The sequence below is a fragment of the Perca fluviatilis genome, chromosome 7, assembly GCF_010015445.1.
Source record: "Perca fluviatilis chromosome 7, GENO_Pfluv_1.0, whole genome shotgun sequence".
NCBI lineage: Eukaryota > Metazoa > Chordata > Actinopteri > Perciformes > Percidae > Perca > Perca fluviatilis.
The window spans coordinates 1,999,759-2,026,403 of NC_053118.1; the positions used below are offsets into that span (position 1 = coordinate 1,999,759).

The 26,645-nt window shown below is 40.3% G+C and overlaps 1 protein-coding gene across 50 annotated transcripts in view; it reads right to left on the reverse strand.

Annotated features, from left to right (window-relative positions):
- Positions 1-26,645, reverse strand: part of rims2a (regulating synaptic membrane exocytosis 2a) — a 188,833-nt gene that overhangs the window by 17,355 nt on the left and 144,833 nt on the right. For 39 of the 50 annotated variants that reach the window (XM_039807126.1, XM_039807129.1, XM_039807131.1 and 36 more), the window contains one exon: positions 14,824-15,041. The exons of 2 other annotated variants lie outside the window; for them this stretch is intronic. In XM_039807126.1, coding sequence (XP_039663060.1) covers positions 14,824-15,041 — 218 coding nt within the window. Of the gene's footprint in view, positions 1-14,823; positions 15,069-26,645 lie in introns of all 50 variants that reach the window. 9 more of the 50 variants (XM_039807170.1, XM_039807154.1, XM_039807146.1 and 6 more) reach the window with 1 other exon arrangement.

Below are 26,645 nucleotides of genomic sequence, written 5' to 3' on the forward strand. Positions count from 1 at the left end.
ATCTAAGAGACAGGTAGATGGCTTAGCTGAGGATATCTTTAACATTAATTGTTGAAGGTCTATAGGATAAAAGCAGTCTAAGTATATGTTGGGAATAGTCGTTCTTTCTAGTGTTCCTGCGTTTAAAGATGAACCGTTAGAAGTTGAGGGCAAAAGGTGATAGATTTTATCTCTAATTGTTATAATTTTATCATTAAAGAAGCTCATGAAGTCATCACTACTCAGAGCTAGAGGAATAGATGGCTCAGTAGAGCTGTGACTATCTGTCAGCCTGGCTACAGTGCTGAAAGGAAACCTTGGGTTGTTCTTATTTTCTTCTATTAGTGATGAGTAATAGTCTGATCTGGCCTTTCTTTAGGGCCTTCCTATAGGTTTTGGAGCCTTTCTTGCCAATCCAAACGAGGATTCTTCCACTTTGGTGGACACGCCATTTACTTTCGAGGTTTTGCGCAGATTTGTTTTAATTTCGCGAGTTTGGGAGTTATACCAAGGTGCTAGTTTCCTTTGCTTAATCATCTTCTTTTTGAGGGGAGCAACGGAGTCTAAAGTCGTCCGTGAGCGAGTTCGTAGCACCGTCTACAAATGTATCAATTTGAGAGGGACTGAGGTTAACATAAAGGTCCTCTGTTATGTTAAGGCATGACAAAGAGTCAAATGCTGTTGGAATATCTTCCTTAAATTTAGCTATAGCACTGTCAGATAGGCATCTAGTGTAGAAGCTTTTATCTAATTTAGTAGAGTCAGGTAGTAAGAATTCGAAAGTAATTAAAGAATGATCTGATAATACCGAATCCTGCGGAAATATTATTAAATCCTCAATTTCAATACCATATGCCAACACAAGAAGGTCGAGGGTGTGGTAAAACAGTGCGTCGCCTTGTGCACACTCTGACTGAAACCGATTGAATCTAATAATGAGTTGAAAGCAGTACTAAGGCTATCATTGTCAACGTCCACATGGATATTTAAATCACCTACAATAAGTACTTTGTCAGATTTTAGGACTAAACATGATAAAAACTCTGAGAATTCAGAGTTTAATTCAGAATACGGACCTGGAGCCCTGTAAATAACAACAAATATAATTGGCTGTAATGTTTTCCATTTTGGATGTTGAAGATTAAGAACAAGACTCTCAAACGAGTTATAATTTAGTTTAGGTTTAGGATTAATTAACAGGCTTGAATCAAAGATGGCTGCAACTCCCCCTCCTCGGCCTGAGCCTCTAGGAATTTGAGTATTAATATGACTGGGAGGAGTGGCTTCATTTAGACTAACATATTCTTCATGGCCCAGCCAGGTTTCAGTAAGACAAAATAAATCAATTTTATTATCTGATATCAAATCGTTTACCAATACTGCTTTAGAAGACAGAGATCTAATATTTAATAGTCCACATCTAATTTTCCTATTTTGTTCTATCGTTGTCGTTTTAATTCTAATTAGGTTGTTGAGTATAGCGCATCTTTTGTTTACCTTTGATTTAACCGATCTGAGTCGGGGGACAGACACCGTGCTTATTAGACTATGAGTGGGCGACTGCTCCAACGGAAGCACAGAGGGGCGCGTAGCACTGCACCTCTGATTACTAATATCAAACTTGGGTTGTCATGGTTTATGACCGATAATAGACTCGGTCAGATTTTTTGATATGAGAGCGGCTCCGTCCCAGGTGGGATGAATGCCGTCTCTCCTAATCAGACCAGGCTTTCCTCAGAACGCCCTACAGTTATTCACATAGCCCACATCATTAGCTGGGCACCACCCCGACAACCAGCGGTGGAAGGATGACGTACGGCTGTACATTTCATCACTGGTCAGGTTTGGCAGGGGTCCAGAGAACACTACTGAGTCCGACATTGTCTTTGCGTATGCACAAAGTGACTCAACATTAATTTTAGTGATCTCCGATTTACGACCATTACCACCTACGTGAAGTATGATCTTACTGTATTTACGGTTCTTTTTAGCCAGCAGCTTTAGATGGGATTCTATATCGCCCGCTCTAGCCCCGGGGACACATATGACCGCAGCCGCTGGGGCCGCCGGCTTCACATGTCGCAGTATAGAGCTCCCAATAACCAGAATTTGCTTCTCAGTGGGTGTATCACTGAGTAGGGAGAAACTGTTAGAGAGGCGAAAATGCTCCGGTTTAGAGTGACCGTCATCATGTGCACTCCCTGGTTTAGATCTAACGCTACGCTTCCCTCGGACAGTCACCCACTCGCCTGGCTGCTCGGGGTCTGCCGGGGGACAGCTAGCAGAAGCTACAGTATGTTGGTCCGCATCAACTACATGGCGCTGGTTAGCTACGGAAGCATGTGATTCTGATTCCATGATGCGGAGCCGTGCCTCAAACTCACTAAGCCTTGCCTCCAGAGCAGCGAATATACTACATGTATTACATGTATGGTTATCACTAAAGGAGGCAGAGGAATAGCTAAACATTTGACACACAGAGCAAGAGAGAGCAGGAGAGGGAGAGGAATTAGCCATTGCCAAAGCCGGTCTACGGAAAGCCGTTCCACTCCCTATTCAGCCCCATTGTACCGAATTTGGTTGCAGTTCCACCATAGTTCCACTGGGGGTGATTGCGGTCCAGTGCAAAATGAATGGGACTCTGTGGAGCTAGATGGCTAAATTTGTCTCTTTCACCCGATTGTCGTTGAGAAACCTCAGATTTGATTGTAGTTTTTGCAAGTTCAACATGGGTTATAGGTCGAAAGTTGAATGAACGAGTACTTATGTCCTTTTGATTTCTTACAGGGGGAGTCGTTGTTGCCCATAACACGCTAGCATTCTGCTAATGAATACTGATTGGTCAGCGAAGGAGTGATTACGATCGGAACTATGCCTATGGAACTCTGGTGGAACTGCAACCAGTTCAGAAGCCGGAAGTAACGAGGGAGTGGAACTTCTTGATATATTCATTGACATATATATAATGGACCAATAGACCCCGTTGCTCTGGACGGAGACCAGTGAAGGCTATTAGAAGCACTTTTCCGGTGATCTCTTGCTTTACTGCGCAGCCTTCAACTGACAGAGACAACGTAAATGTGATGTGAGCAACCTGTCTGAAAGTTGTAAGTCTTCTGGTAGCTGTGCCAAGAGAAATCTCAATCATTCCCAATCTTACAGAGACGGAGAGAATGTAAGGAGAATGTAAGGAGATAACATAAGCACAGGCTAATTATTGCTAACTAACATGCTAGTTAACATTAGCAATTAAACCTAAACAGCTAATGTAAGTCAAAACTGCCTGCAAGCTTATCCTGTACTATACGGTAATTCCTCTACTGTGCGACAGTAAGTCTCGTGGTTATGACACAATCGTTAGCCTATTTTTACAAAAGCGTCTGCCACGGAGCCATAACGTGAGATACAAGGTAATGGAGCCTTTTATACATTGTCGTGTTTCTTTAGAAATAAACAACGGACAAATAGAGTCTTTAAACGCTTCAGATGTAAAGTTATTCGCTGTCAAGTGACGTAAAAAATAAATGGTGGTCAGTGGAATGCTAACAGGAGGTGATACCTTTGTAGCAACAAAATGCTGCCATAGGAGGTTCGAGTTCTGAAGCGAAGCTTACCCCCTTGGATATATTATAAGTTCTTTGCCATTGCTAATGGCTAAGCTAAAGTAGCTAACAGCGTTTTAACAACTGTAAGATCAGCGAGGCAGTCGCTGTAAGGGAAGCGAAGTATACGTGCTTGAGTAGAACAATTGTAATTAAAATGCAATCCAGGCAAATAGCCGCTAATTTAGACAATAAGGCAGAGTTGAGTAAGTTTTTGCTGGAGCAGCAAACTAGCGTTTGGAACACGGGAACACCGGAATTGACAATACGCTTACCGTACACGTCAGCACGTCAGTGAATGGACGAATTAGGACGAAATAAGTGTTGTCTTTACCTGGTTTTTAAGGCTGCATTACAGTAAGGGATGTAATTTTCTGAATTTACTAGACCGTTCTAGCTGTTCTATAATTTGCCTTTACCCACTAAGGCATCGGGGCAGCTGTGGCTCAGGTGGTAGAGCGGGTCTACCAATCTGAAGGTAGGTGGTTTAATCCAGGGCCCTGCAGTCCCATGTCAAGGTGTCCTTGGGCAAGACACTGAACCCCAAATTGGTCCCGATGCTGCGCCATCAGTGCGTAAATGTGTGTGAATGTTTATCTGATGAGCAGGTGGCACCTTGTACGGCAGCCTCGGCCACAGTGTATGAATGTGTGTGAATGGCGAATGGTTCCTGTACTATGTTAAAGCGCTTTGAGTAGCCGTGAAGACTAGAAAAGCGCTATATAAATACAGTCCATTTACATTTACATTAGATTCACGGTACTGATGATTATTTATCACAAATCTAACTATGAAGATATTTTGTAAAAGCACCAATTGTCCAACATACAATATCGTCGCAGTATCGACATCAAGGTATTTGGACAAGGTTGTTGTCAAATCTGGTTTTCTCCATATCGCCTAGCCCTAATCTGTCAGAAAACAACAGAGCATGATCATGGATTTTACCACAGTGCTACAAAATAAAAACATTACAAAGAGGATGTTGTGTGTAAATCAGTTACACTTCCCTTTCAATCCTCTCAATAGCAACAGTATGACAATTTTATTTTTGTCACGTGGTTATGAGTTTGCAGCAAAGTCAATAAAGATCAGAGATTTGTACTGTACCTCCACTCATATCCACTTCATTTCCACAACTTTCCGGGTTACTCTACATACCCAGGGTTAACATCAACAGAGCTTATGTTTCCCTCGGATGACAGCTAAATCGCGCTCCTGCATAATTACCATAATGTAGAAAAAAAACATCTTCAAAACAAGAACATTGATTAATTTCTTGGATAACGCAAAGTACACTGTCTGCTCAGAGAGATGTGCTGCTCTCAGTATCAAAACAATTAGTCAACCAACTCTGATATTCATCACAGCTCATCAATAAACATAAAGTTATCAGTGATTTTTCTTCTGATAGAACCATTTCATATAAAGAATCTTAGAAATAATAAATACCAATCTGCAGTGAAGTACATAAAGAGAGCAATGTCATAACAATGTATCGGGGGGGATTATTAGTGTTTGATTAAAAAAGAAACAATATGCATACTCTTTTCTTTAGTGGCTGTCAGCTCTGCGTCTATGAAGCCTGACAGTAAAATATTACAGACATACAGTGTTGGAAGAATTATTCAGATTCTTTACTAGTACCACACTGTAATACTACTCCACCATAAGTAAAGGTCCTGCATTTATTTTTTGCTGGATTAATATTACTACCGCATTAATGTGTATTTTGCATTTTACTGTTGTGCTCATTTCAAATCCTTCTAATATTGATCTAAGAGACTTTTAAATGGTTTCTTTAGCTTAAGAAGTAGGGAGATTTTCTCAAACCATGAACACATATCTGGAGATATCTTCGAGATATATTATAGTTTTCATTATACAGAAAGGGCATAAAAAACTGTAATCTGAAAATTAGCTAATTTACAAATGTAGTGGAGTGAAGTAAAGTACAATATTTCCCTCTGATATGTAGTGGAGCACAAGGGCGTAGGTTTCGTTTCACAAAAGAAAGAAAAACGTTGCACACAGCGCTGCAAGATTAAGATGGTAGGCCTACGCTCCTCTCTAGGGGTGTCTGAAGTTGTTGGGAAACATTCACTATATTAACAGGTTAGAAGGGTATATACATGTTTTGAGACTCCTGAATGGGTATTTTTACCTCTTTTGGGGAGTGGGTTGTGGTTCATATTTTTTGAGTAAGACAAATCTGCCTCTTTTAAATATTTTTTGGGGGGATATATCCCATTCATTTCCCCCTACCCCCCCCCCAAAAAAATCTACGCCTGTGGTGGAGAATAAGTATAAAGATGCATTAAATGTAAAATATTCAAGTACAAGTACCATAAATCTGTACTTAAGTACAGTTCTTGAGTAATTGCACTTAGTTACATTCCACCACCTCAGACATATCAGGGGCAAAACAACTTAGCTCATATTTCACCTAACTTCATTTTACTCTCTCTACATGATAACAACGCGCGTGGTTTTTTGCTGCAGGTGCACAGTATCTGGGACAAAACATACAGTGACCAAAGAAACAGAAACCCTACACCTGCAAAACTCCGTCCTTTCCAGCTTTTACATGACAAACTGTTTTGAGTAAATGGCTGCATCCAGTAGCATCCTACAGCAGGCTTTAGGTGTTAGACAGTAGGCCGGTTACACACTGGATGCATCGCGCTAGCGTGTCAGCTGCGTGGCGTGTCCGTTTATATTTGGGCTCCCATGTTAACAGGTTAGAGTTTACACACTGCCTGCGTGACACGCACGTCTCAGGCGCGGCTCGACGCGTGCCTGCTAGAAATAGAACCGACGCCTATTTTTCACGCGACACATGTTGGAAGCGTTTCCAGACAAAATAGAATAGGAAAAGATGTTTATATGTCGTTTAGACACAAATACATATTAATAAATGACATGTTGATGTTTGAAAGTCTCTAGGTTTTGATATAAATGCAGATATAAATGTAATAAAAAAAAATCGATTTTCTAATATTGCGCCTGTCAATACAGAACGAAATATTCTGTAGCCTATTTTGCCGTCAATACTGCCGACGTTGTCTTTGCTGTAGTCAGATCAGTATATATTTATGTTTAACATGGTATTTCATTTTATCAATGGGAAACATTCAGCATGTGTCCAGACAAGGCTAGCAGCAGCAGCGCCGCGTCAGACACGTTTCTGGTGTGTAAAGACATAGAAAAATCCACGCAGCTGCCACGCAGCTGAAACGAAACAGAAATGCCACGCTCACGCCACGCAGCCAGTGTGTAGCCGCACCTAGTGTGTATTGTAAATATCTGAGTATCAACAATACTGTGTTGCTTTGCTGAGCTTTTTAAAGGCTGACGTCTCAAACTTTTACAATGAACGGACCGCAACACACAGACACTTGAACATCGATAATACCACTGATGTGTGCACAGTGCAGTTTAAACACCACACACCAGGACCATTGTTGAGTCACTACATGTAAAAACTGTTATCACAAGGATGTTGTGCATGGAGGTTACTGGTTTCACTGCTGTGACGTATTTTTATATTGCAGGTAGGGCTGCAACAAACGTTTTTTTTTTTTTGTCTATTAATCTGTTGATTATTTTCTCCATGAATCGATTAGTTCATTGGTCTATAAAATGGTGAAAAATGTGGATCAGTGTTTCCCAAAAAGCCCAATATGACGTCCTCAAATATCTTGTTTTGTCCACAACTCAAAGATATCCAGTTTACTGTCCCAGAGGAGAGAAGACACTATAGACTAGACTTTTAACTTTTTTCATTTAATAAATGACTCAAACCTATGGATCAATCATCAAAACAGTTTTAGTAGGCGATTAATTTAACAAGTTGAAAACTATTCGATTAATCATTGCAGCTCTGATTGCAGGGGCTGAAAGTAAAATGTTGAAAAGCTTCGCTTCCAAAGGGTATTCACGCCATGCATCACCTACAGACATGATGTAAAAGAGATGGAGAGAGAAAAGTGGAGGAGAGGGAAAGACAGAAAGGAAGAGATACTGTCGAGCCGGCAGAAGAAATGAACGAGAGCAGACCAGTTAGGATGGGAATGAGAGAATGGGTGAGGTAGAAAGAGGGACGGGGAGCGACCGGTGGGGCGCTGGTGTCTCGGAGCCTCGGTTGCACATGTGCTGCTGTGCTGCCTTCATGCATCATCCTGAGAGCAGCGGGTCTGCTCTGCTCCCCGGGGACATTAATTAGCAGCCTCAGCTAGCGGAGGAGCTGCTGATACAGGCCCCCAACTCAACTCTGAAGACAGATTACCTCGGCTGAAAGCTCAAAGTTCAGCTTTTTTACTACATACAAAATAGTGTGTCGGAGGACTTTGGAGGTCCGAAACTACATCAGTATGTGGGGTTCTGTCTTCTTTAGCTGTTCTGAGCACAGTCAGTTAGGTCAAATACATTTTTTACAATTAGCACTAGAAATGATAAAGGCACTTGCAAATTACAAGGGAGTACAAAATGTACTGTTCCTCAAGACTTCATTAAACTTATTTTTTTATTTTTACAAAATGGACCAAAACATTGACAACGAGGAATATCTTGGGCAGAAAATTAGAATAAATATGAAACAAAATGTAAATCATCACCCTCTGAAATAAAAATAAATCAGGTTAGAATTGAAATCTAGCACTATTACAAAGCTTGTTTACATGATATTAAGGCATACGGACTCATTCATTGAGAAAAACTTAACTCTAGCTTTACTTTAAAGTTATACAGTACAGGCCAAACGTTTGGACACACCTTCTCATTCAATGAGTTTCCTTTTTATTTTCATGACTATTTACATTGTAGATTCTCACTGAATGCATCAAAACAATGAATGAACACATATGGAATTATGTACTTAACAAAAAAGTGGGAAATAACTGAAAACATGTCTCATATTTTAGATTCTTCAAAGTAGCCACTCTTTGCTTTTTTTATTAATAAGGGAAAAGATTCCACTTATTAACCCTGACAAAGCACACCTGTGAAGTGAAAACCATTTCAGGTGACTACCTATTGAAGCTCATTGAGAGAACACCAAGGGTTTGCAGAGTTATCAAAAAAAGCAAAGGGTGGCTACTTTGAAGAATCTAAAATATAAGACATGTTTTTAGTTATTTCATACTTTTTTGTTAAGTACATAATTCCATATGTGTTTATTCATAGTTTTGATGCCTTCAGTGAGAATCTACAATGTAAATAGTCATGAAAATAAGGAAACACATTGAATGAGAAGGTGTGTCCAAACTTTTGGCCTGTACTGTACATTCATTAACGAACACAGCGAACCGGTTGCACAACATACACGTATCCGTAACCAACAGTACCCCAGCAGTGGGATTGAAATGTCAGGTACAGTGGTGCACTAGTGCTTCATCAAATCTCATCCCACCTCGTCTTTTCTTAGAAGCAAAAGTAGTAGGCCTACAACGATATTACAGGTAGCTTACAAGTTACTCTTAGAGCCAATGCTATGGCATCATGCGACTCCTTCAATTAAAAAACTTGAAACTATTTAAACAACCGAGTAAGTAAGTGAAATGTCCTATTTTAATCCCTCTCTACAGATTAATTTTTTTTCAGCTGAGAGAGTGACACATCTGGCCCAAAGAGTGAGCTTCTTTCAGGGTCAGGAAGAGAAAAGTAGGACATAAGAAGAATCCCGTCAAGGCTGCACTCCGGGGAACAGAAAACTAGACGCTAATGGCATATCATAGCGCATACTCAGAATCCTCCCCACTGATTCCATCTTTTTCTATTTCTATACCACTGCTAACACTACCACTGCAGCATCCTGTTTTTGCCTGTTAAAGCCTAATTTCCTGCACTGTTCGTGTCCTCAGCCTTAATAGTCAGAAGCTGGTGCTGAGTTGTAAAGAGGTGCTATTATGCTATTATGTACTGTATCTGGGACACCATCACGACTCTTTACACACAGGCCATTATGGGCAAAAACTACAGAAATGGATTATCAGGTAGAATGCTACTAGCTGTGTTGTAAAAATGGTCGAAAAAATTGCTTAATAATTCTGTGCAATATTGTAATAAAGAGATAGCCCTCCTATTCCATTTATATGCTGTAATTCATAATGAAAAAAAGAGAACATCACCCCATGCACGCCACAAACAGGGGGTGATATGATTTTTTTTCTTTAAAGATTTTCTTTTTTGACACTTTAGGGCTTAAATTTGATAGGAAAGCTTAGACATGAAAGGGGAGCGAGACGGGGAATGACATGTAGCAAAACAGGCCGCAGGTCGAAATTGAACCTGCGGGCTCTGCTGCGAGGACTGAACCTCGGTTCCAGGTGAGCTACCCAGGCGGCCAATGATGCACATTTCTAACAACTATAGAGAGCAGGAGGCTAATGTATATCAGTTCATACTCCATGTTGTTTACAATTTATGTTTCAAAGCATTCAAAAAAAGAGTTACAATTTTGTTTTAGGTAGAATATCCTTTTAATGTTTGTATAATATACATGTATATATAATAATACTAATAATAATGATTATATATACTGTATATATATAAATTATCGTTGCTGTCGTGCAAAAACCGTGAACCTCTATATTTTATCATTTACATTTTTCTCATAAATCAGTGCTTTTGGTCACCCTTTACGTCTGTCTGTGGGTTTTTACAAATATTTAAACAGTGACAAGGTGATTTTGTCTGACTTTGTCTGAGAAAAATAGCTCAATAATATGTTTTCAAGTTTCATGTTTTTTTCATTTCCTGAAAAGTAATAATTTTGGACTTACAAGGCTTTCGCTGGACAGTGACGATATATAATAATTAGGGCTGTCAATCGATTACAATTTTTAATTGCATGAGTGTCCTAATTAACTTTCGATTAATTGCAAATCAATAGCACTTTTTTATCTCTGCTAAATGTACTTTAATGCTCAAGTGGTAGTGGAGTATTTGCGTACTGCGGTGGTAACTCGTTTCACATCGACGGTACACGTAAATAACTTTAGTCTGGTGGAGAGAACCATCTGGAAGGGCTTTGAAACTCAACTTGCCATTCAAAAGATCCGTTCATTTATCCTGCACAAGGAGCTTTGTTTCTGCTAGGTATCCACTCCCATTCATGGCTGTATTATATCCCTAAGACACGCTCCCGCATGTTAAACACATTTGCGTTAATTTTGACAGCCCTAAGATGAATAATTCAATTATACATAATAATGTATGATTGTGTGCGTGAATGCAATAATGCACCACAGCCGATAACGATTCACAGTAAAACTGAGCTGAAAAAGTGAACAGCAGGTCAATATACTGTGAAATGATGATAACATCTTTATCAGCATGCTTTTTATGGCAGTCCCCCCCCCACACACACACACACACACACACACACACACACACACACACACACACACACACACACACACACTGAGAATATGTAGCACACATAGCAAATGTACTGGAACTAATAGACAGAAAAACAGGCCTATTCATCAGATGCCTATCAAAAGGAAAATACACAAAGAAATGCACCGATGAATGCATGGAGATGGATTTCCAATAAGTCTGCAAGATTTGATTGTTACCGTGTGGTTTCAGCTGAGTCAGGCTGTGTAGCAGCAGCAGTTTTGCTTGGGCATATTAAAGCGCCTCTCTATTGAGCTTAAAACATAATGTCCCAGGGAGCAGAGGACTGCTGACTGGTACCTGGGACAATTGGGCATAATAAATCAAATGGATGTTTCAGCTTGCTCATGATGACCAGTGTACCATCAATAAAGCCCCTAAACGAACACATGCATAGGTTTAATATTATTTTCAAAATGTATTTTTCTGTTTTGTTCAAGTCAATCACAGTGTCAAAGCCAATGTTAAACTCAGCACTGGCTGAAAATGTTCTCAAGCTCAGCAACCACACTCTTAATCATTTTATTTCCTCTTAGAAAAAAAGAAATATGATTTATTAGTGATGAAAAAGTAAGTTGTCATTTCTTCAACATGCAGTATACATGTAGTTGTGTTCTTTATCACAGGTGTGTTACAGCTCTTTTGTGTGTAGGATTAATCAGTCACATGAATTTAATAATGAATTAATTAGTGAGAGTCACCATTCTGCATCCAAGAAACATGTTGTGGTATCTTTTTGAGGTTCACTGCTAGATTTTCACTAATGGCTATTACCTGTTGGATGCTATGCTATGCTAAATGCACATGTAGCATCTACAGTACTCTCTGTTGTCCATTGTTTGCTCTGTACTGCAGCCTTGCACTCAGTCTCAGGTCCTGTTATGGACGTATGTAGGGCTGGGTATCACCAATGATTTCCTGAATCAATTTGATTATGATTCACAAGGTCCCGATTACATCGCATTAGGTTAGGGACATTTCAGTTACAATACCAATTTTGCTTGGATATTAAAGAGATTCTCAGGGAACTCAAGCTGTAAATTGTACAAATTGTACAAATTTGTAAAAAGAAAAATACAATCCTCAAATATGTTTTATAATGCACCAGGTTAATGTTTACATTAAGAATTGACCCCCAATGGGGAACCCTGGTAGCTCACCTGGTAGAGCATGCGCCCCATGTGCCAAAACTCAGTCCTTACTGCAGCGGCCCAGGGTTCAAATCTGACCTGTGGCACTTTACTGCATGTCTTCCCACTCTCTCCCCACTTTCCTTTCTGCAGCTGTCCTAGCGATTAAAGCCCAAAATGCACCCCAAAAAAGGCACGTATTAAAAGATCGATTTCAAAGAGATATCAGATCACTCTGACAAAGATTGATTTTAATCAGATAATTGATTATTTTAACCCAGCCCTAGACGTATGCACAAAGTTAGTCTTCATGGCAGTTAGAAAATGAAGCAGTTGTGACTGTTCACAAAACATTATTCAGACACACTTCAGTGATACATTTGTATTTCCTGAAAAATGTTGTGCCTTCCACTGAGGACTGAGAGGACAAAAACCAGCAGTTCAAATCTGGAGAAGGAAACTGTGCACACACACACAAGGCCGGCCACCTGGGAACACATCCATTCCATCTGACTGACCTGTGTTTGTCAAAGCCAGAGACGTGCTGCCTGCCTGATCTGCCCATCCCCCACCAGCACTTGGCAAAGCACACAAAATGTCGAGCAGAAAAATCAACCATCCTTTGAATGCACCCTTCAAGCCAGAGATGAGCCTCTCAGGATATAACGCACAACAAAAGTAGGGCAAAAGGCAGCTTGGCAATGTTTGCACTGGTGCAGAACCAAATACAGATCTCAAATATGGAGAGGCAGATGTATGCACGCTCTCACAAAACTCCATATGATGCACTTAGAAGCACTGAGTGAAATATTAATAGCTCTAGAGATTCTAGAGATTCAGGCTGCTCAGTTTGCGCAGTGTCTGCACTGGGAAGGAGTGTGTGCATGTGTGTGCAACTTTGTTCCCTGTGTTGTGTGAAATCTTAAAATAAAAATCTGAACAAATGTCAGTTGGGTTTGTCTGTTCCCAAAAGTAGACTCCAGAAGAGTCATCCTATAAGGCAACATAACCATCATTAATAGTCAACAACACAAGACTTGGAGAGCTGCTTCACAATGCAGTTACTGAACAGGAAGGATTGAACAGTTACTCCTGTCTTCCAGCAGCCATATCTAAGTAAACCATTAGGGCTGGGTTTAAAAAAGAGATTTTCATTTGAATGATCCCATATCGATTCACAAAAATCGATCTCTGTCTGTATCAAATGAAAAGTGGTTAAAAAATGCTCCAAAGATGGGCAACTGTGCATCTTGGTGAGGGAAAACCTGGCATGGCCATTTTTAAAAAGGGTCCCTTGACCTCTCACCTCAAGAACTGAAACTGCAACTAAAATATAACAAACCAAACTTAACCTTGTGAATTGAATCGATTAGGGAAATCAGTGGCGATGCCCAGCCCTGTAAACCATACCAAAATGCCACAAAGAACTGCTACTTGACATATTGACGTGGAATGATTAACCCACAGAGATACGGCAGCAGCCCATGCCAGGCAGTGCCACATTTAAAAAATAAAAAATAAAGGGAGGGAGGGAGGGACAAGCTCTTTCACTTTCCCCACCCAGATTTGATCCCTTGGCCACCCCTGCCCCATGACTTGGTGCCTCCCTTCCCCTCTCTTGCAGATCTCACCTCACCATACATCCATCTCTCCATACCTCTGCCACGCTATCTAGCCAGATCTGGACAGAGAGTGCTAATGGGTTGAAGTGATTATTGACCACTTTAAGGTTGAATGGACGAGATGAAAAGGCCCTCAATGCTTAGAGATGCGCTGTCACAATCCACTGACCTTCTCATTAACAGACCAGACCCCAATCTGTCGGCCGAGACATCACCGCACGGCATTTTAACACTGTCTGACACCAGCTATTGCAGCCCAATGCCTCTCAAATGGTTATTGAGTGTTTTAAAAAAAGGTACCATAGAAAAAACTATTACACTGAGGAGTGAAGAAAAGTAATAACCCCATGTTCTGCAAAATTCCATCTTTTCCACTGAAAGAAAATATTGTTGCATTTTGCTAAAGGAAAATAGGTTTGAAAACACCAACACAACACACCCGTCGTTGTCTATATCTCACATGTGCACACATTCTCACGTGCACTCATAGAAACAAATACTAACAACTGCATTTGGCCACAGTTTGAGGTAGTGTTTCACACTGGCAAATCGCAGTCAAGAGTGCGTGACAATATAAGAAAAGTTACAAAACGTGACCTGCAACAAGCAGCTGAAGTCATCAATGTGACAGGAAGTGCAAAGCTGTCACAGCTGTAACGCATTTAGTGAAAAGTAAAAAAAAATAAAGAAAAGAAAAGGCGCAATAAATAGTCGGCATTATGCATGAAAACACAACTGCAGTGGTGTAATAAGGAACAAAGAAAAAAAGGGAGGTAGTGAGACAGAGTGAGGAATTTCCGGGTGAGTTGTTACTGTACCTAGAAGAAAGAAAGAGAAAGATACTGTAAGAGAAAAGACATGCCGTTGTCTTCATCTCCAGAAAATGACTGCAGAGTCCTTCGAGATGAAAATTAAAAAAAGTGGGCAAGAGGATGAATTGGAGAAGAGAGAGCAGCGGTTTTAGAACTCAACATTCAGAACAGAAAACAACAGAGAAACCCACGCAGACAGAACAAGGGGCCACAGGACAGATGCACATAGAAACGATCACACAGTGCTGTACACCGGCTGTGCAGTCGGATGTCCTACCTGTTTGGCTGAGCTGAGAGGTGCTCCGGCTCTTGCGCGACATGCCAACCATGGCCTGCATTTTGGCACCAATGCTGGAGCGCCTCTTCTTCTCGTCGGTGCCTACCGTGCCGACCGCCGTGTCTGACTGGCTGCCGTCCGTCTTCTCCAGGTTACACATGTCGCCGCTGACGCTTGTGCTCTTGGTCATGTTCACCCCGCCCGACGAGCCCATCTGCCTGTTTTTCATTTTGGATGCAAAGTCACTGTCAGCCACCACCATTGAGAGGGGGGCAGGCGAGGACAGAGAAGACAGGACAGGGCAGAGGAGAGGAGAGGAGAGGATAGAGGAGGCCAGCGGGGGAGAGGATGTGAAAGGAGAGATGATGGAAGAGGAAACAGGAGGAAGGAGGGATAGAAGAGGAAAGAAGAGAGGACAGGTGAGAGGGACAGGAGATGAGAAGGCGTGGGGTGGAAAGGAGAGAAGGACAGAGTTCAGGTACAGGAGTTCATGACTTACAGTATAGCTGAGTTGAAGGGTGAAAGTGCATGTATTGTATATCGTTAAAGATTGTTCATGCAGTGAAAGATCAACTATCAGCTAATAATGTCTCAGCTACATGTGCAAAATGTATTATTTATTCACTGCTGCTACTTATTATTCACACAGTACTTATTATGTTCGTACTGTATGTTGACACTGCACTACAACAGAATTTGAAACAATCTTTTTAAGCTGATCTTACTTGTAACCTAACTTCACTTCTACTTTAACGTTTTTATTTATTTCTTACTGTAGCTATGTTACTTTATACACGTATTGACTTGCTTTTTCTTACTCTTATTTTACCTTGAATTTGACTGTGAGAAACAGCAATTAAATAATTTCCCTGAGTATAGTAATACAGTATTCTGATTCTGATGACATACTCTACTGTATTTAAAGGTCCCATGGCATGAAAATTTCACTTTATGTTTTTTAACATTAATATGAGTTCCCCCAGCCTGCCTATGGTCCCCCAGTGGCCAGAAATGGTGATAGGTGTAAACTGAGCCCTGGGTATCCTGCTCTGCCTTTGAGAAAATGAAAGCTCAGATGAGCTGTTTTGGAATCTTCTTGTTATGAGGTCATAACAAGCAAGGTTACCTCCCCTTTCTCTGCTTTGCCCGCCCAGAGAATTTGGCCAACCCATGAGAGAGAGACATCATGGCTTTCAAACGAGAAAAGTGGCAGTTGGTCAAGGCCACACCCCCACCATCCACCTTGCCCCTCCCACTCTCCTCCTCAATAGCTTCAGACACAGAAATGGCACATCCTAAGGAAAGCTCATTGTGGGATTGGCTCTAGTGGCTGTAGTTCTGCACCAAAGCTGAATTTCGGAAAAGAGACTTCAGATACAGTATTAGGGGACCACTAAGGTCTATATAGAAGCATCCAAAGAGCACCATGTCATGGGACCTTTAACTATTTTTTTGGGATCATTTTGACTTGTCAGAGTTGCCTTGCGTTGTGTTTTTATCAAAGCAACCAAAAATGCCAAGTGAGTGAACACATGAACCATGTGTGACTCTCTTTTTCTGGTACCACCTTGGTCGAGGTTCCATGTTGAGGCGATACTAAAAAGGTTAAAACACTGCAGACCACAGATTGGACGCAGAAAATCGTCACTAATGCTGCACGGGACCCCTGAACAAACCCACCATTTTTAAATAGCCAAGCTACTGCCAATAGCCACGGCAATATTTTTGTCCACTCGACCCAAATCTTAAAAAATGGCAGCATGCAAAACTAGGCTGTACACTATGCTGAAAAATTTTACACACGTACAATATTTACATACAACTTAGAGATACTAGGTCATGCAAGCTCATGCTATTTAACTCATACTATTTAGCATTCTCGGTAACACTTTGCTTGAAGGCATCTACATAAGAGTGACACATGAACCCTAACCCTAACCTTTATTATTATTTATTATTACACATTGAATTACTTGCCTCAAGATTTTAACATGATAATACACATGCCATTGGTTTTATGCATGACTAACAGTGTGGTTTTATTCTATGATGTATTTTAAATTATTTATTTATTGTGTGGCACTTTTACTTTTTAAGCACTTTTAAACCTCAGCACTTATTACTAATTTTTAATGGCAGGTGTATTTTTTAATCTCAAGGACAAGTAATTCAGATAGCATTTTAGACTTTTTAAATGTTTTTAGTCCTTTTTATGTTAAAAAAATTTGTATTGCGACGCATTTTCATAACTCTCTCTCTCTCTCTCTCTCTCTCTCTATATATATATATATATATATATATATTTTTTTTTTTTTTTTTTTTTTTTTTTTTTTTTTTAAATTTATTTTGTAATGTCTCCAGGAGAGAGGCCAGGGCAGGTGTGTAGGTGACCTTTTATTTAAAGTTGTATTCTCCCGCTGTCCATCCTGTCCAGCGGTTCTTTCACCCTGCCTTTAATATCTGGCCTTCTTTCAAACAGATGTTTTTATATAACCCAACTTGGCTTTTTAAGGAGGTTTTAAAGTGTTTTAATCACACCAGTGGTCCCCTTGTGCCCGTGCCCCTTGCAGCGCCCATCTCGGGCGTTGCATTTTACCCCTAATTCTAACCCTAACCCTAACTTGTCATGACAAAAATCGAATGACACTTACTAAAAGAAGTGTTATGTTATTAAACGTTTATGACTTCTTTATAATGTTCATGACATGTTCATGACTGTGTCATGTCACTCTTATGCAGAGACCTTCAAGTAAAGTGTAACCGCATTCTCTTTCTCTCGGAAAATAGGCCAGTGTCCAAATTAGGGTCTTATTTTAGCTCTGCTAGTAAAATGATCTTTAAGAGACAAATTACATTCTGTATCAAAGGCTCCACATTCTTAATCGGACGAGTTACGTGTAGCGCCCCCAGGCTAGTATTCATTAATTAAAGTGTCTGACCTCCACCATGTTACTGTCTTATAAAGACAACTTATGGAGAGACACGCAGACTAAAATGGGAGAAGAATCAATGCAGTTTGACGATTGACTCCATCAATTACTTCAATTAGGCGCCTTCAAATTCAGCTCCCTCATATATTAGACATTAGTGCTCGACTCCATGGTATTAGAAGCAAGAAAATGTTCAGTATATAATCAGGATTACGTCATTACATTGTAATAGGATTTCAAGTGCACACGGCAACATTGCATTACCATGACATTGAAAGTGAGCGATGTTTTTAATTTCAATGTTAACCCATAGCTGGAGCTCTAGCACTCTGCACGTCCAAACCTAGCAGCCATTCATAGCCTGTGTTTTTATACTTGATGCTGCCAGAGAAAGAGAGCGTTTTTGTTTTTTGTTTTCGAGAGTTAGCTAATAAATAATATTTGCCACTTAATCTTTCATGAGTGTATGAGAACTCAAAAATGATTGCTCATATTGGTCTTCTCACTGTTGACAAGAACACTGTGCACAAACTCCTGTCCTAAACACTACGTTTGGACTGTTTATATGTCTTCTTTTGGTTTGCCAGCTGCTGGTGAAATAAGTCAGATGTGCTTTAAAAGAATGCACACACCTCGTACTTCAGCCTTTTGTTTATGCCAGTTCGAGTGCCAGTGGGTTCTGTTATGTATCAGCCTGTACTTTCACACATAAATATTGAATGCTTATTGGAGGATTAGTGCCTTTGATCAGTTAATGCAGCCCAGAAGCTTTGAAGCAGACTTCAAGCGTCTCTCGGTACAGGTGACATTCTAAAATATGCTCTTTCACTATCATCACAGTGAGGCTGCATTTCATCTGGGTGACTCGACACAATGCTGCCTCTTCAGTTACATCGAATATAAGCACAGTGGCACGGTTTGGGGGACAGGGGCCATTGTTGCCTCTCCAAACGATTGCCGACTGAGGTTAAAATGGATCAGCTCTAGGGCTCGATTAATTGATTAGTTGTTTTGTCTATTAAATTCCAGAAAATGGTGAAAGATGTCGATCAGTGTTTCCAAAAGCCCAAAAAAGACATCCCCGATGTCTTGTTTTTTCCATAACTCAGAGATATTCAGTTTACTGTCACAGAGGAGTAAACAAACAATTGACAATTAAGAAGCTAGAATCAGAGAATGTTGAGTATTTTTCATTAAAAAAAATTACTCAAACCGATTAATCGATTTTTTTTAAAAGTTGGTCGATTAATTTAATAGTTGACAACTAATTAATCAATTAGTATTTGTGGCTATAATAGCATTGATATTTGAAGAGATCATTTCACATAGAAATTCATGTTACAGGAAACTCCAAGTTAGATGCAATGTATTCATCTAATTGGACAATTGCTCTTCTAGTCTAAGTGCACACACTGTACTAGTCAACATGTTTATATCTACTGTAGTACAATCCTTAATTCTTGTCCAGGAAGCAGGCCAACAATAAAGTTTGAAATGTTTATTTCTCCGACATGCTCGTCATTTAAATGGATAATATGCTGGTCTAACTGGACGCGTAAATAAATAAATTTCCCTATTGAGAAAGATGTCCTACTAGTCAAAATTTTCACACTCTGTTGATATTACTCAACATGGAGTATTTAATTTGGCCTTAATGGATGACGTATACCAGGGCTTGATGCATAGACTGTGTAAAGGCCGTTTTACAGTTGTGCGGAAGCTCCAAGCAGAGCCGTAGCCTACATAAATGGCCTGATGTTGATACTTGTGAGCTGGTTCGTGCGTCGAGTCGCATGTGTGTGTGTGTGTGTGGGGGGGGAGTGTGTGGTAGAGGGAGAAGGGAGAGAGTGACGGCGATTAGCTTCGGAGCGAGTAGTGACTCTAGAGTCCTAGTGAGAGAAAAAAGTGTCTCCTCCTGTTCTTTCTGACCACGGTGGGAAATCTGGAGCAGGAGAAGTTAACCCTCTCCTTGATTTCATGTTGTTTATGGAGAAGGAGAACCAGGAAATGAGTCGGGGGAAATGCAACGCTACCAAGCCACGGCCGAGCGACGTGCGTCACCGCGACGTGTAGTTACATTTTCCGAGAGGTGCAAGTCAGGCTACGGTGTAGGGTCCGGTGTAGATGCAGAGGGGTCTGCGTCTACGCCGGACCCTGCGCCGTCGATTCTACGCACAACTATAAAAAGGCCTTAAGTGAAGCCAAAACATCTGGGTCGCCCCTGGTGGCTGGCTGCAGTATAGGTCATAAATCCCGCCCCCTCCACATTTGCGGAGCGGAAATGGGCCAAACAAAAAAGCTGTGATTGAATCGCAATCCACCGCTCGATCACTACTGTGCAGACTCTGGCTCCAAAATTACAAGATGGTGGTGCCCATATCCGGGATATTTTGATTTCACTTTTGTACAGTGGGAGGAATTGGAGACTTTTTTTTTTTTTACAGTCTACGATCTAAACAGACACATTATTGAAACTGGCTTAAGTATTTGTCTAATTTATTCTTGGTTGTACTGGGCATGGTGGTCTAAATGGCCATGTTATCTAAATGAATCAATTTTACTGATCGAACATGGATCATGGTTATACTAAGAGTATACCTCATCTACTCACTGTTCCTCTAACACCCCGTCTCATTACTGTACCTCTACCCTCTGAATAGGTCTCACTGTGTATGTGCCTGCTTAGAAAACTGGGACTCTCTGGTGATTTCTGATTCTCAACCTCAGCCCAAAGAACATAGTGTTCCTCATCATGCAGATTGCTAACCATGCTTTTTCATCTAGGCCAAGATGTTCCCAAGGCAAAACAAAACCCGGCAATGTCTTTGTCTTGCGCAAGTATTGACGCCATTCTGTCTCTTAATGTAAGATAATAATAACATACAACAACAAGTATAAGTATAAATATATACATGTAAAAAATGACCATTAAAAGTCATCAGATAAATAGATTTTTTTAGGTTCATCTTCAGATTAAAACAGGATTTATATCAGGCCACAAAAGCTGCGCTACTAAAAAATGATGTAGTGTACTTAATGAGTACATTTGTTGTTTTAAAAGTGAGAAATATTGCGGTGAACACTTAATATGATTGCCAAGCAACATTCAGTTATGTTTTAATTCAACTCTTGAAGGGCCACTTCATTTACCCAACAAGAAGAAAATGATGTGCTGTTTTGGCAGCTGGATCATGTATGTAAATGTAAAATCATGCAAGTTGCATCCTGTCCTCCCATACTTATCCCCTGATCTTATCCGCCTTTCACAGAGAGGATCATTGCTTCTTTAATCAGGTGAGGCAGAAAAAATGTGTTACCATGGCAACTGTGACCCTGGCCAGAGCAATAGCATGCATTCATGCCTGTCAACACAACTCCAAAGTTTTCTGTCAGAGACGGGAGTGGTTTATAAAAGTCTGAAGCTCATACTGAAATGTGATCCTCTGCCATAGAGGTGAGTCAGATACAGGCCTCTCCATCTCACTAGACACGCTGCTGTTGAATGGGATGCGTGGGCCAACAGGGGTTAAAGCAAACATCCCCTCCTTCCTTTTAAGTAATGATCAGCCCCTGTCCTTCAAAAAACACCAGTCCATACGCTCCCTCGCATATATGAGCCATTACCCAGGCAATATTGGATGAAAGAGACACGGAGGAGCAGAGCTGATATGGGATTTAAAAGTGCTGATGGAAGACCACTGTACACATCAGCTTAGAGCCGCGCAGTGGAAGGTGCCGTGGAAGCTCATGGACTAAAATGATCACGATCGTTCACCAAACCAACCAACGTGAGCAGGCCTGTTTAATGTGTAGATGTATATTTACACTGTGACCTCAATACATAGGAGATGAGTCATAAGAAAATGGAGCTAGTAGCGATGTTTCTGCCGAATCACACTGCTTCTTTGCTTTCATAGATAAGCAGAGCAGAAGCTTTTATCACTTGAGGCGGGTAGCCTCTTAATCATTACACAGCGACTTCCCGACACCGCCAATGACCTGTGGACACAGTATTGATTATTTTACAGTTTTTACAGTATCAACCTGAAGGCTTTCATATAAGGCTCAGTCGTCTATTTGCTGACTAAGTTCACTGCAAAGGCTGATGGGAGTGTCGTCACTGGCAGAGCTTACATAACAGCAGTCCCTTTTCTTATCCCAGTGCATAGAGAACATATCACACTGATAAGCTTATGACGTTGAACAACATTCTACCTTTCTTCTCCATTAGGGATCCTATTCTGTTTTATGGAACTAAGATGTCTGGCTTCAGTAGCGGAGCGGCAATCGGGAGAGTCGGGACTTTTCCCGGTGGTCCGGTAGTGTTTCGAGGCCACGAGGGCCGGTCTGATAATAGTTAAACATTGCAAGTTCTTAGCAACACCATCCGGCGGCCTGGTGTGCAGCCGCTGCCCGCTGGTCAAACTGTGCAGCCTCTGCTCAATCTGTATCAATTAATTGTTTTGTCAGTCTAAAACCCCAAGGCATTTAGTTTACTATCGTAGTGATTAGCAGAGGTGGGTAGTAACGAGTTACATTTACTCCATTACATTTACTTGAGTAAGTTTTTGAAAAAATTATACTTCCAGGAGTAGTTTTAAATCACTTTACTTTTTACTTTTACTTGAGTAGATTTGTGAAGAAGAAACTGTACGCTTACTCCGCTACATTGGGCTACAATGAGCTCGTTACTTTTCTTTTTACGTCTTTGGTATTCTACGCGTCATTGTTTTTATCCCCCCCTCCCCCCCTGCGTACGCCTCATTTTAATGTTTTATTTTGACAGAGAGAGACTTCCGCTAAGGGAATGTTAACGGGGTTGTCGGTCTCTAAATGTTTTTTGTATGAGCGCACCTCTCTCTCTCTCTCTCTCTCTCTCTCTCTCTCTCTCTCTCTCTCTCTGCGCACCGAGCTCCGCCTGATCTTCTAAGAGTGGTGACGCCGTTATCAATCGAGTATTGATTGGTCTGTAGGCGGTTGATCTCTGATCTCCAACATAACCTGCTCCCGACCAGGTTAGGCGTCCAGCATGAGTTACCACAGCGATTGAACCCGGTATCAAGTGATCCACCTTCGTGATACAGAAAACCAAATCTTGCTTCGTAGTCCAGGCCTCTGGCCTCATATTGAAAGCATGGTTACCTTAGTAAAAGTGCCAAACAGCAGCTCCATTACCTTGTTCTAGTTCTGCCTGCAGAGCCTGGTAAAAAAAAGTTAATTACAAAGTTACTTGTGCTTATTTATTTTTTATGTATTATTATTTTATTGATTTTATTTTTTAAGTATTTGAATTTACCTGGATTATTTGAATTTAAGCTATTTTGTAATTAATTAATTAATTAAAATTTTATTTTATTGATTGGATGAACTAGGCTATAATTTGCCTAAAGATGATTATTTTGTATTTTTGTCTGTCTGATTGAATGTTTGTGTTAAAAATAAATCAGTTCAACGTTACTACAAGTTAATTAGTACTTTGTACCGATACTTAGTACTTTTACTCTTACTCAAGTAATTATTTGGATGACTACTTTTTACTTTTACTTGAGTCATATAATTCTGAAGTAACCGTACTTTTACTTGAGTACAATTTTTGGCTGCTCTACCCACCTCTGGTGATTAGTATTAAGATTAATCGATAATTAAAAGAGTAAATCTCCTTGAAATGTAACACAACTTTCATTAAAGAGAATGACTAGATTTATTTCTTCAACCTTCCAACATTCCTTTCATTTAAGCAAGGATGGGTGGCAGAGTTCAATTAATAATAATAATAATAATAATAATAATAATAATAATAATAATAATAATAATAATAATAATAGTGTATATTATATTCTATCTTCAGCAGAAATCCTGGCCCTCTGTGCCACCTGAACAGTGTAAACAGTCCATGCTATAATTTCCGGACACAAAGTGATTCACATCATGCACAAACAAATCACAAAGCCTTAATAACATGTGTCCTGAGTTCTGATTGGATGATGTGAACCACTGTAATATCCAGACTTTTGGTAACTGGAAATGACTCATATTAACATGAACTGCTGCTCACAGACTTTATTATTTGATAAAAGATTGGCATTCAGCTAGTATTACTGTGTCAATACCTTTGATTAGAAATAGGATTGTTGTTGAGCATTTGATTCATCTGGAGCTAAATCATTTACTGTGTTAAAAAGCTGAGGGCAAGACTCACATGAACATGAAACCTAACTGAGTAACAGAGTAGAATGCTTTTTGTTATCCTTATACATCCCGTCTCATGTGTTGTTGTCCCAGAAAAGGAGAATGTGCGATGACTCACGTGTGCTTAAAAAGTCAGTATACTATAGCTTTATACTGTAGCTGTCATGAAAGAATTGGGGTTGATCACACGGATGAGAGTCGTCAGCATGCTAAAAGCAGGACTCATCCAGTTCACTTTCAGTCAAGCAGGAAGACGTTGTTTGAAATGGGAATATTGTAACTGAATTCAAATGTTTTTTCAGAATTATTTGCTCAGGCAGGAGTTTAATGACATCAATTAAAGTTTCCAGTGACTTTACTGAAAGTGAATTGATTGAGACAGAGAGAAAGAAATGTGCATGGCATGTGGAGGAGTAGCTGGAGGAATGTGGGAGGTTTGGGTTGACAAGTTGCAGGTGCAGAGCGACACTGTTGGACTCAAATAGCATATTACAGACAGACGGACAGACAGGCGACATACTGACACAACAATACAGCACTGAGCCGCACAGAGAAACAGTAAAGCAACTCAAGACTGCAGCCTCAACAGACAACACAGCACTGTCTCAGGATTTTTTAGCAAACAATCTGTATCTATCAATACAGTACATTATGTAGATACTATAGCTGTATAGCTTTCAGTGGATCTGCGCACATTTCTGCTATGGGCATTTGGCCTCCCACACATGTGGGATGCATTTTCTTAATTAGACTGGTGCAGTGTTAATAATTAATAATAATAATTTATACTTTATTAATACTGCAAGGGAAATTACAATGTTTTCACTCTGTTGTTATTATTATTATACACATTACATACAGGCCTGAATTATACACACATGCTCAGTACCTATACATGCACTAATGGAGAGATGTCAGAGTGAGGGGTCTGCCCATGGAACGGCGCCCCGAGCATTTGGTTGCTCAAGAGCACCTTGGCAGTGCCTAGGAGGTGAACTGGCACCTCTCCAGCTACCAGTCCACCACCATACCTTGTACCAGCAACCCTCCGGTTCCCAACCCAACTCCGTACTGACTGAGCTACTGCCACCCCCACATAAGATGGTATAGCTTTTATCTTTTCAAGTCTAAGTAGTCTAAGCAGACAGTGAGCAGTACTAATTTGGGCAAGAAGCACTAACTTGTTAGTTACATCTTATTAGCTGTGCTGAGCTAAGCTTTTATCCTGCCGTGGGACTCCAAATATGTTCTTGATTTTGCTCTGGACATACTTTTTACACTTTCTCGTCCTGCACTCTTCAGAAGTGAAACAATGCTGTCTTGTTGCCACAATAAAAAAGTGCCATGTTAAATATAGTCTTAACAGGTTAAAACCAAGTTGGATGCATGTATTACATTAAAACGGGAAGATTGCCATACATGGTGAAATATAAATACTTGTAACTAAATGTAAAGTCTTCCGAATAACACACATGGCAAAGGTAACCATAGTGATATTAGACAGACACTTGGCAACAAGAGGATCATTGGAGAAACCAAAGAAAAACTGTACTGTGCCTTTGAGGTTCAAAAAAAGAAATGTATCAACTGCCAGCAAAGTATTGTGTGTGTGTGTGAGTGGAGTTGGTTAAAGTGGCACACCCCACTACTTTAGCTATATCTGAGGGACTCTTTCATTCTCCTACACCTAGTGGTATATGGCCATGCAGACATGTGGCTTTGGTTTTATTCAGAGGTTTTGAGACATTCTGTCTCCACCCCAAGACAATGGAGGTGAATGGAATTTTGATTCACCTCTATTGTACTGTATTGTATTTATCTTTTCATTTTCATTTTCATTTTCAAAGATTACATTTCAAAAACAGCAGCATATCTTTTCAGAGGCAGCGTCCTGGCTATTTAGCATAATCCACAGACGTCATTGTCAATTACCTCTGCCAAGGAGGTTAAGTTTCCTGGTTTGCTTGACTGTTGTTTTTTTGGTTTTATTTAGTCAGCAGGATTTCGGAAAAATTACTGGCCCGATTTTATGAAACCTGGCGGAAGAGTGTAGCATGGGCCAAGGAAGAACCCATTACATTTTAGAGTGGATGCGAATCACAGGGCAGATACACAAATAATTTTTCACTTTCGTTAACATTGTGAGATAGGGAATTTGTGCTGTATTCATGTGGTGTCGGAATAATCGAAGAAAATGAGTTTCTGACCAGGAAAATTCACACTGCATTAACATTGTTAAACAGGGCACGCTTTGGTGGAGGTCTGCGCTCTTAGAATGCCGTTCTAGTTGGTACTGTTTTTGACAAAGTTGGAAAATACTCGTCTGTGTATAAGTGAGTAACCAGGACATTGTCTGTTTAAAGGGACATTTTGGACATTGTGTTAATTTGGAAATGGGGTGAGGACAAAGATCCTACAGTATTTATGTATAATAGTTTGCATCACATTTCACGTCTTTCATCATGGGGTAAATTAAGGAAGCAATTCCATATTCCTTCCTATATTACATAGGTTTATCCCATGCTAACACTGTCACCTTCCTTCAGCTTATCATCCCCCTTACTTTCCCTCCTAACTGCCACATATACATATACTGAGACAGAGACCGAAAAGTCAATGGAAATAATCAAGCCTATAGAAGGATCTTTGCATTTAGAAGGATCTTTCCATTTCTGGTTTTATTGTGGATCTGATCCTAAATAT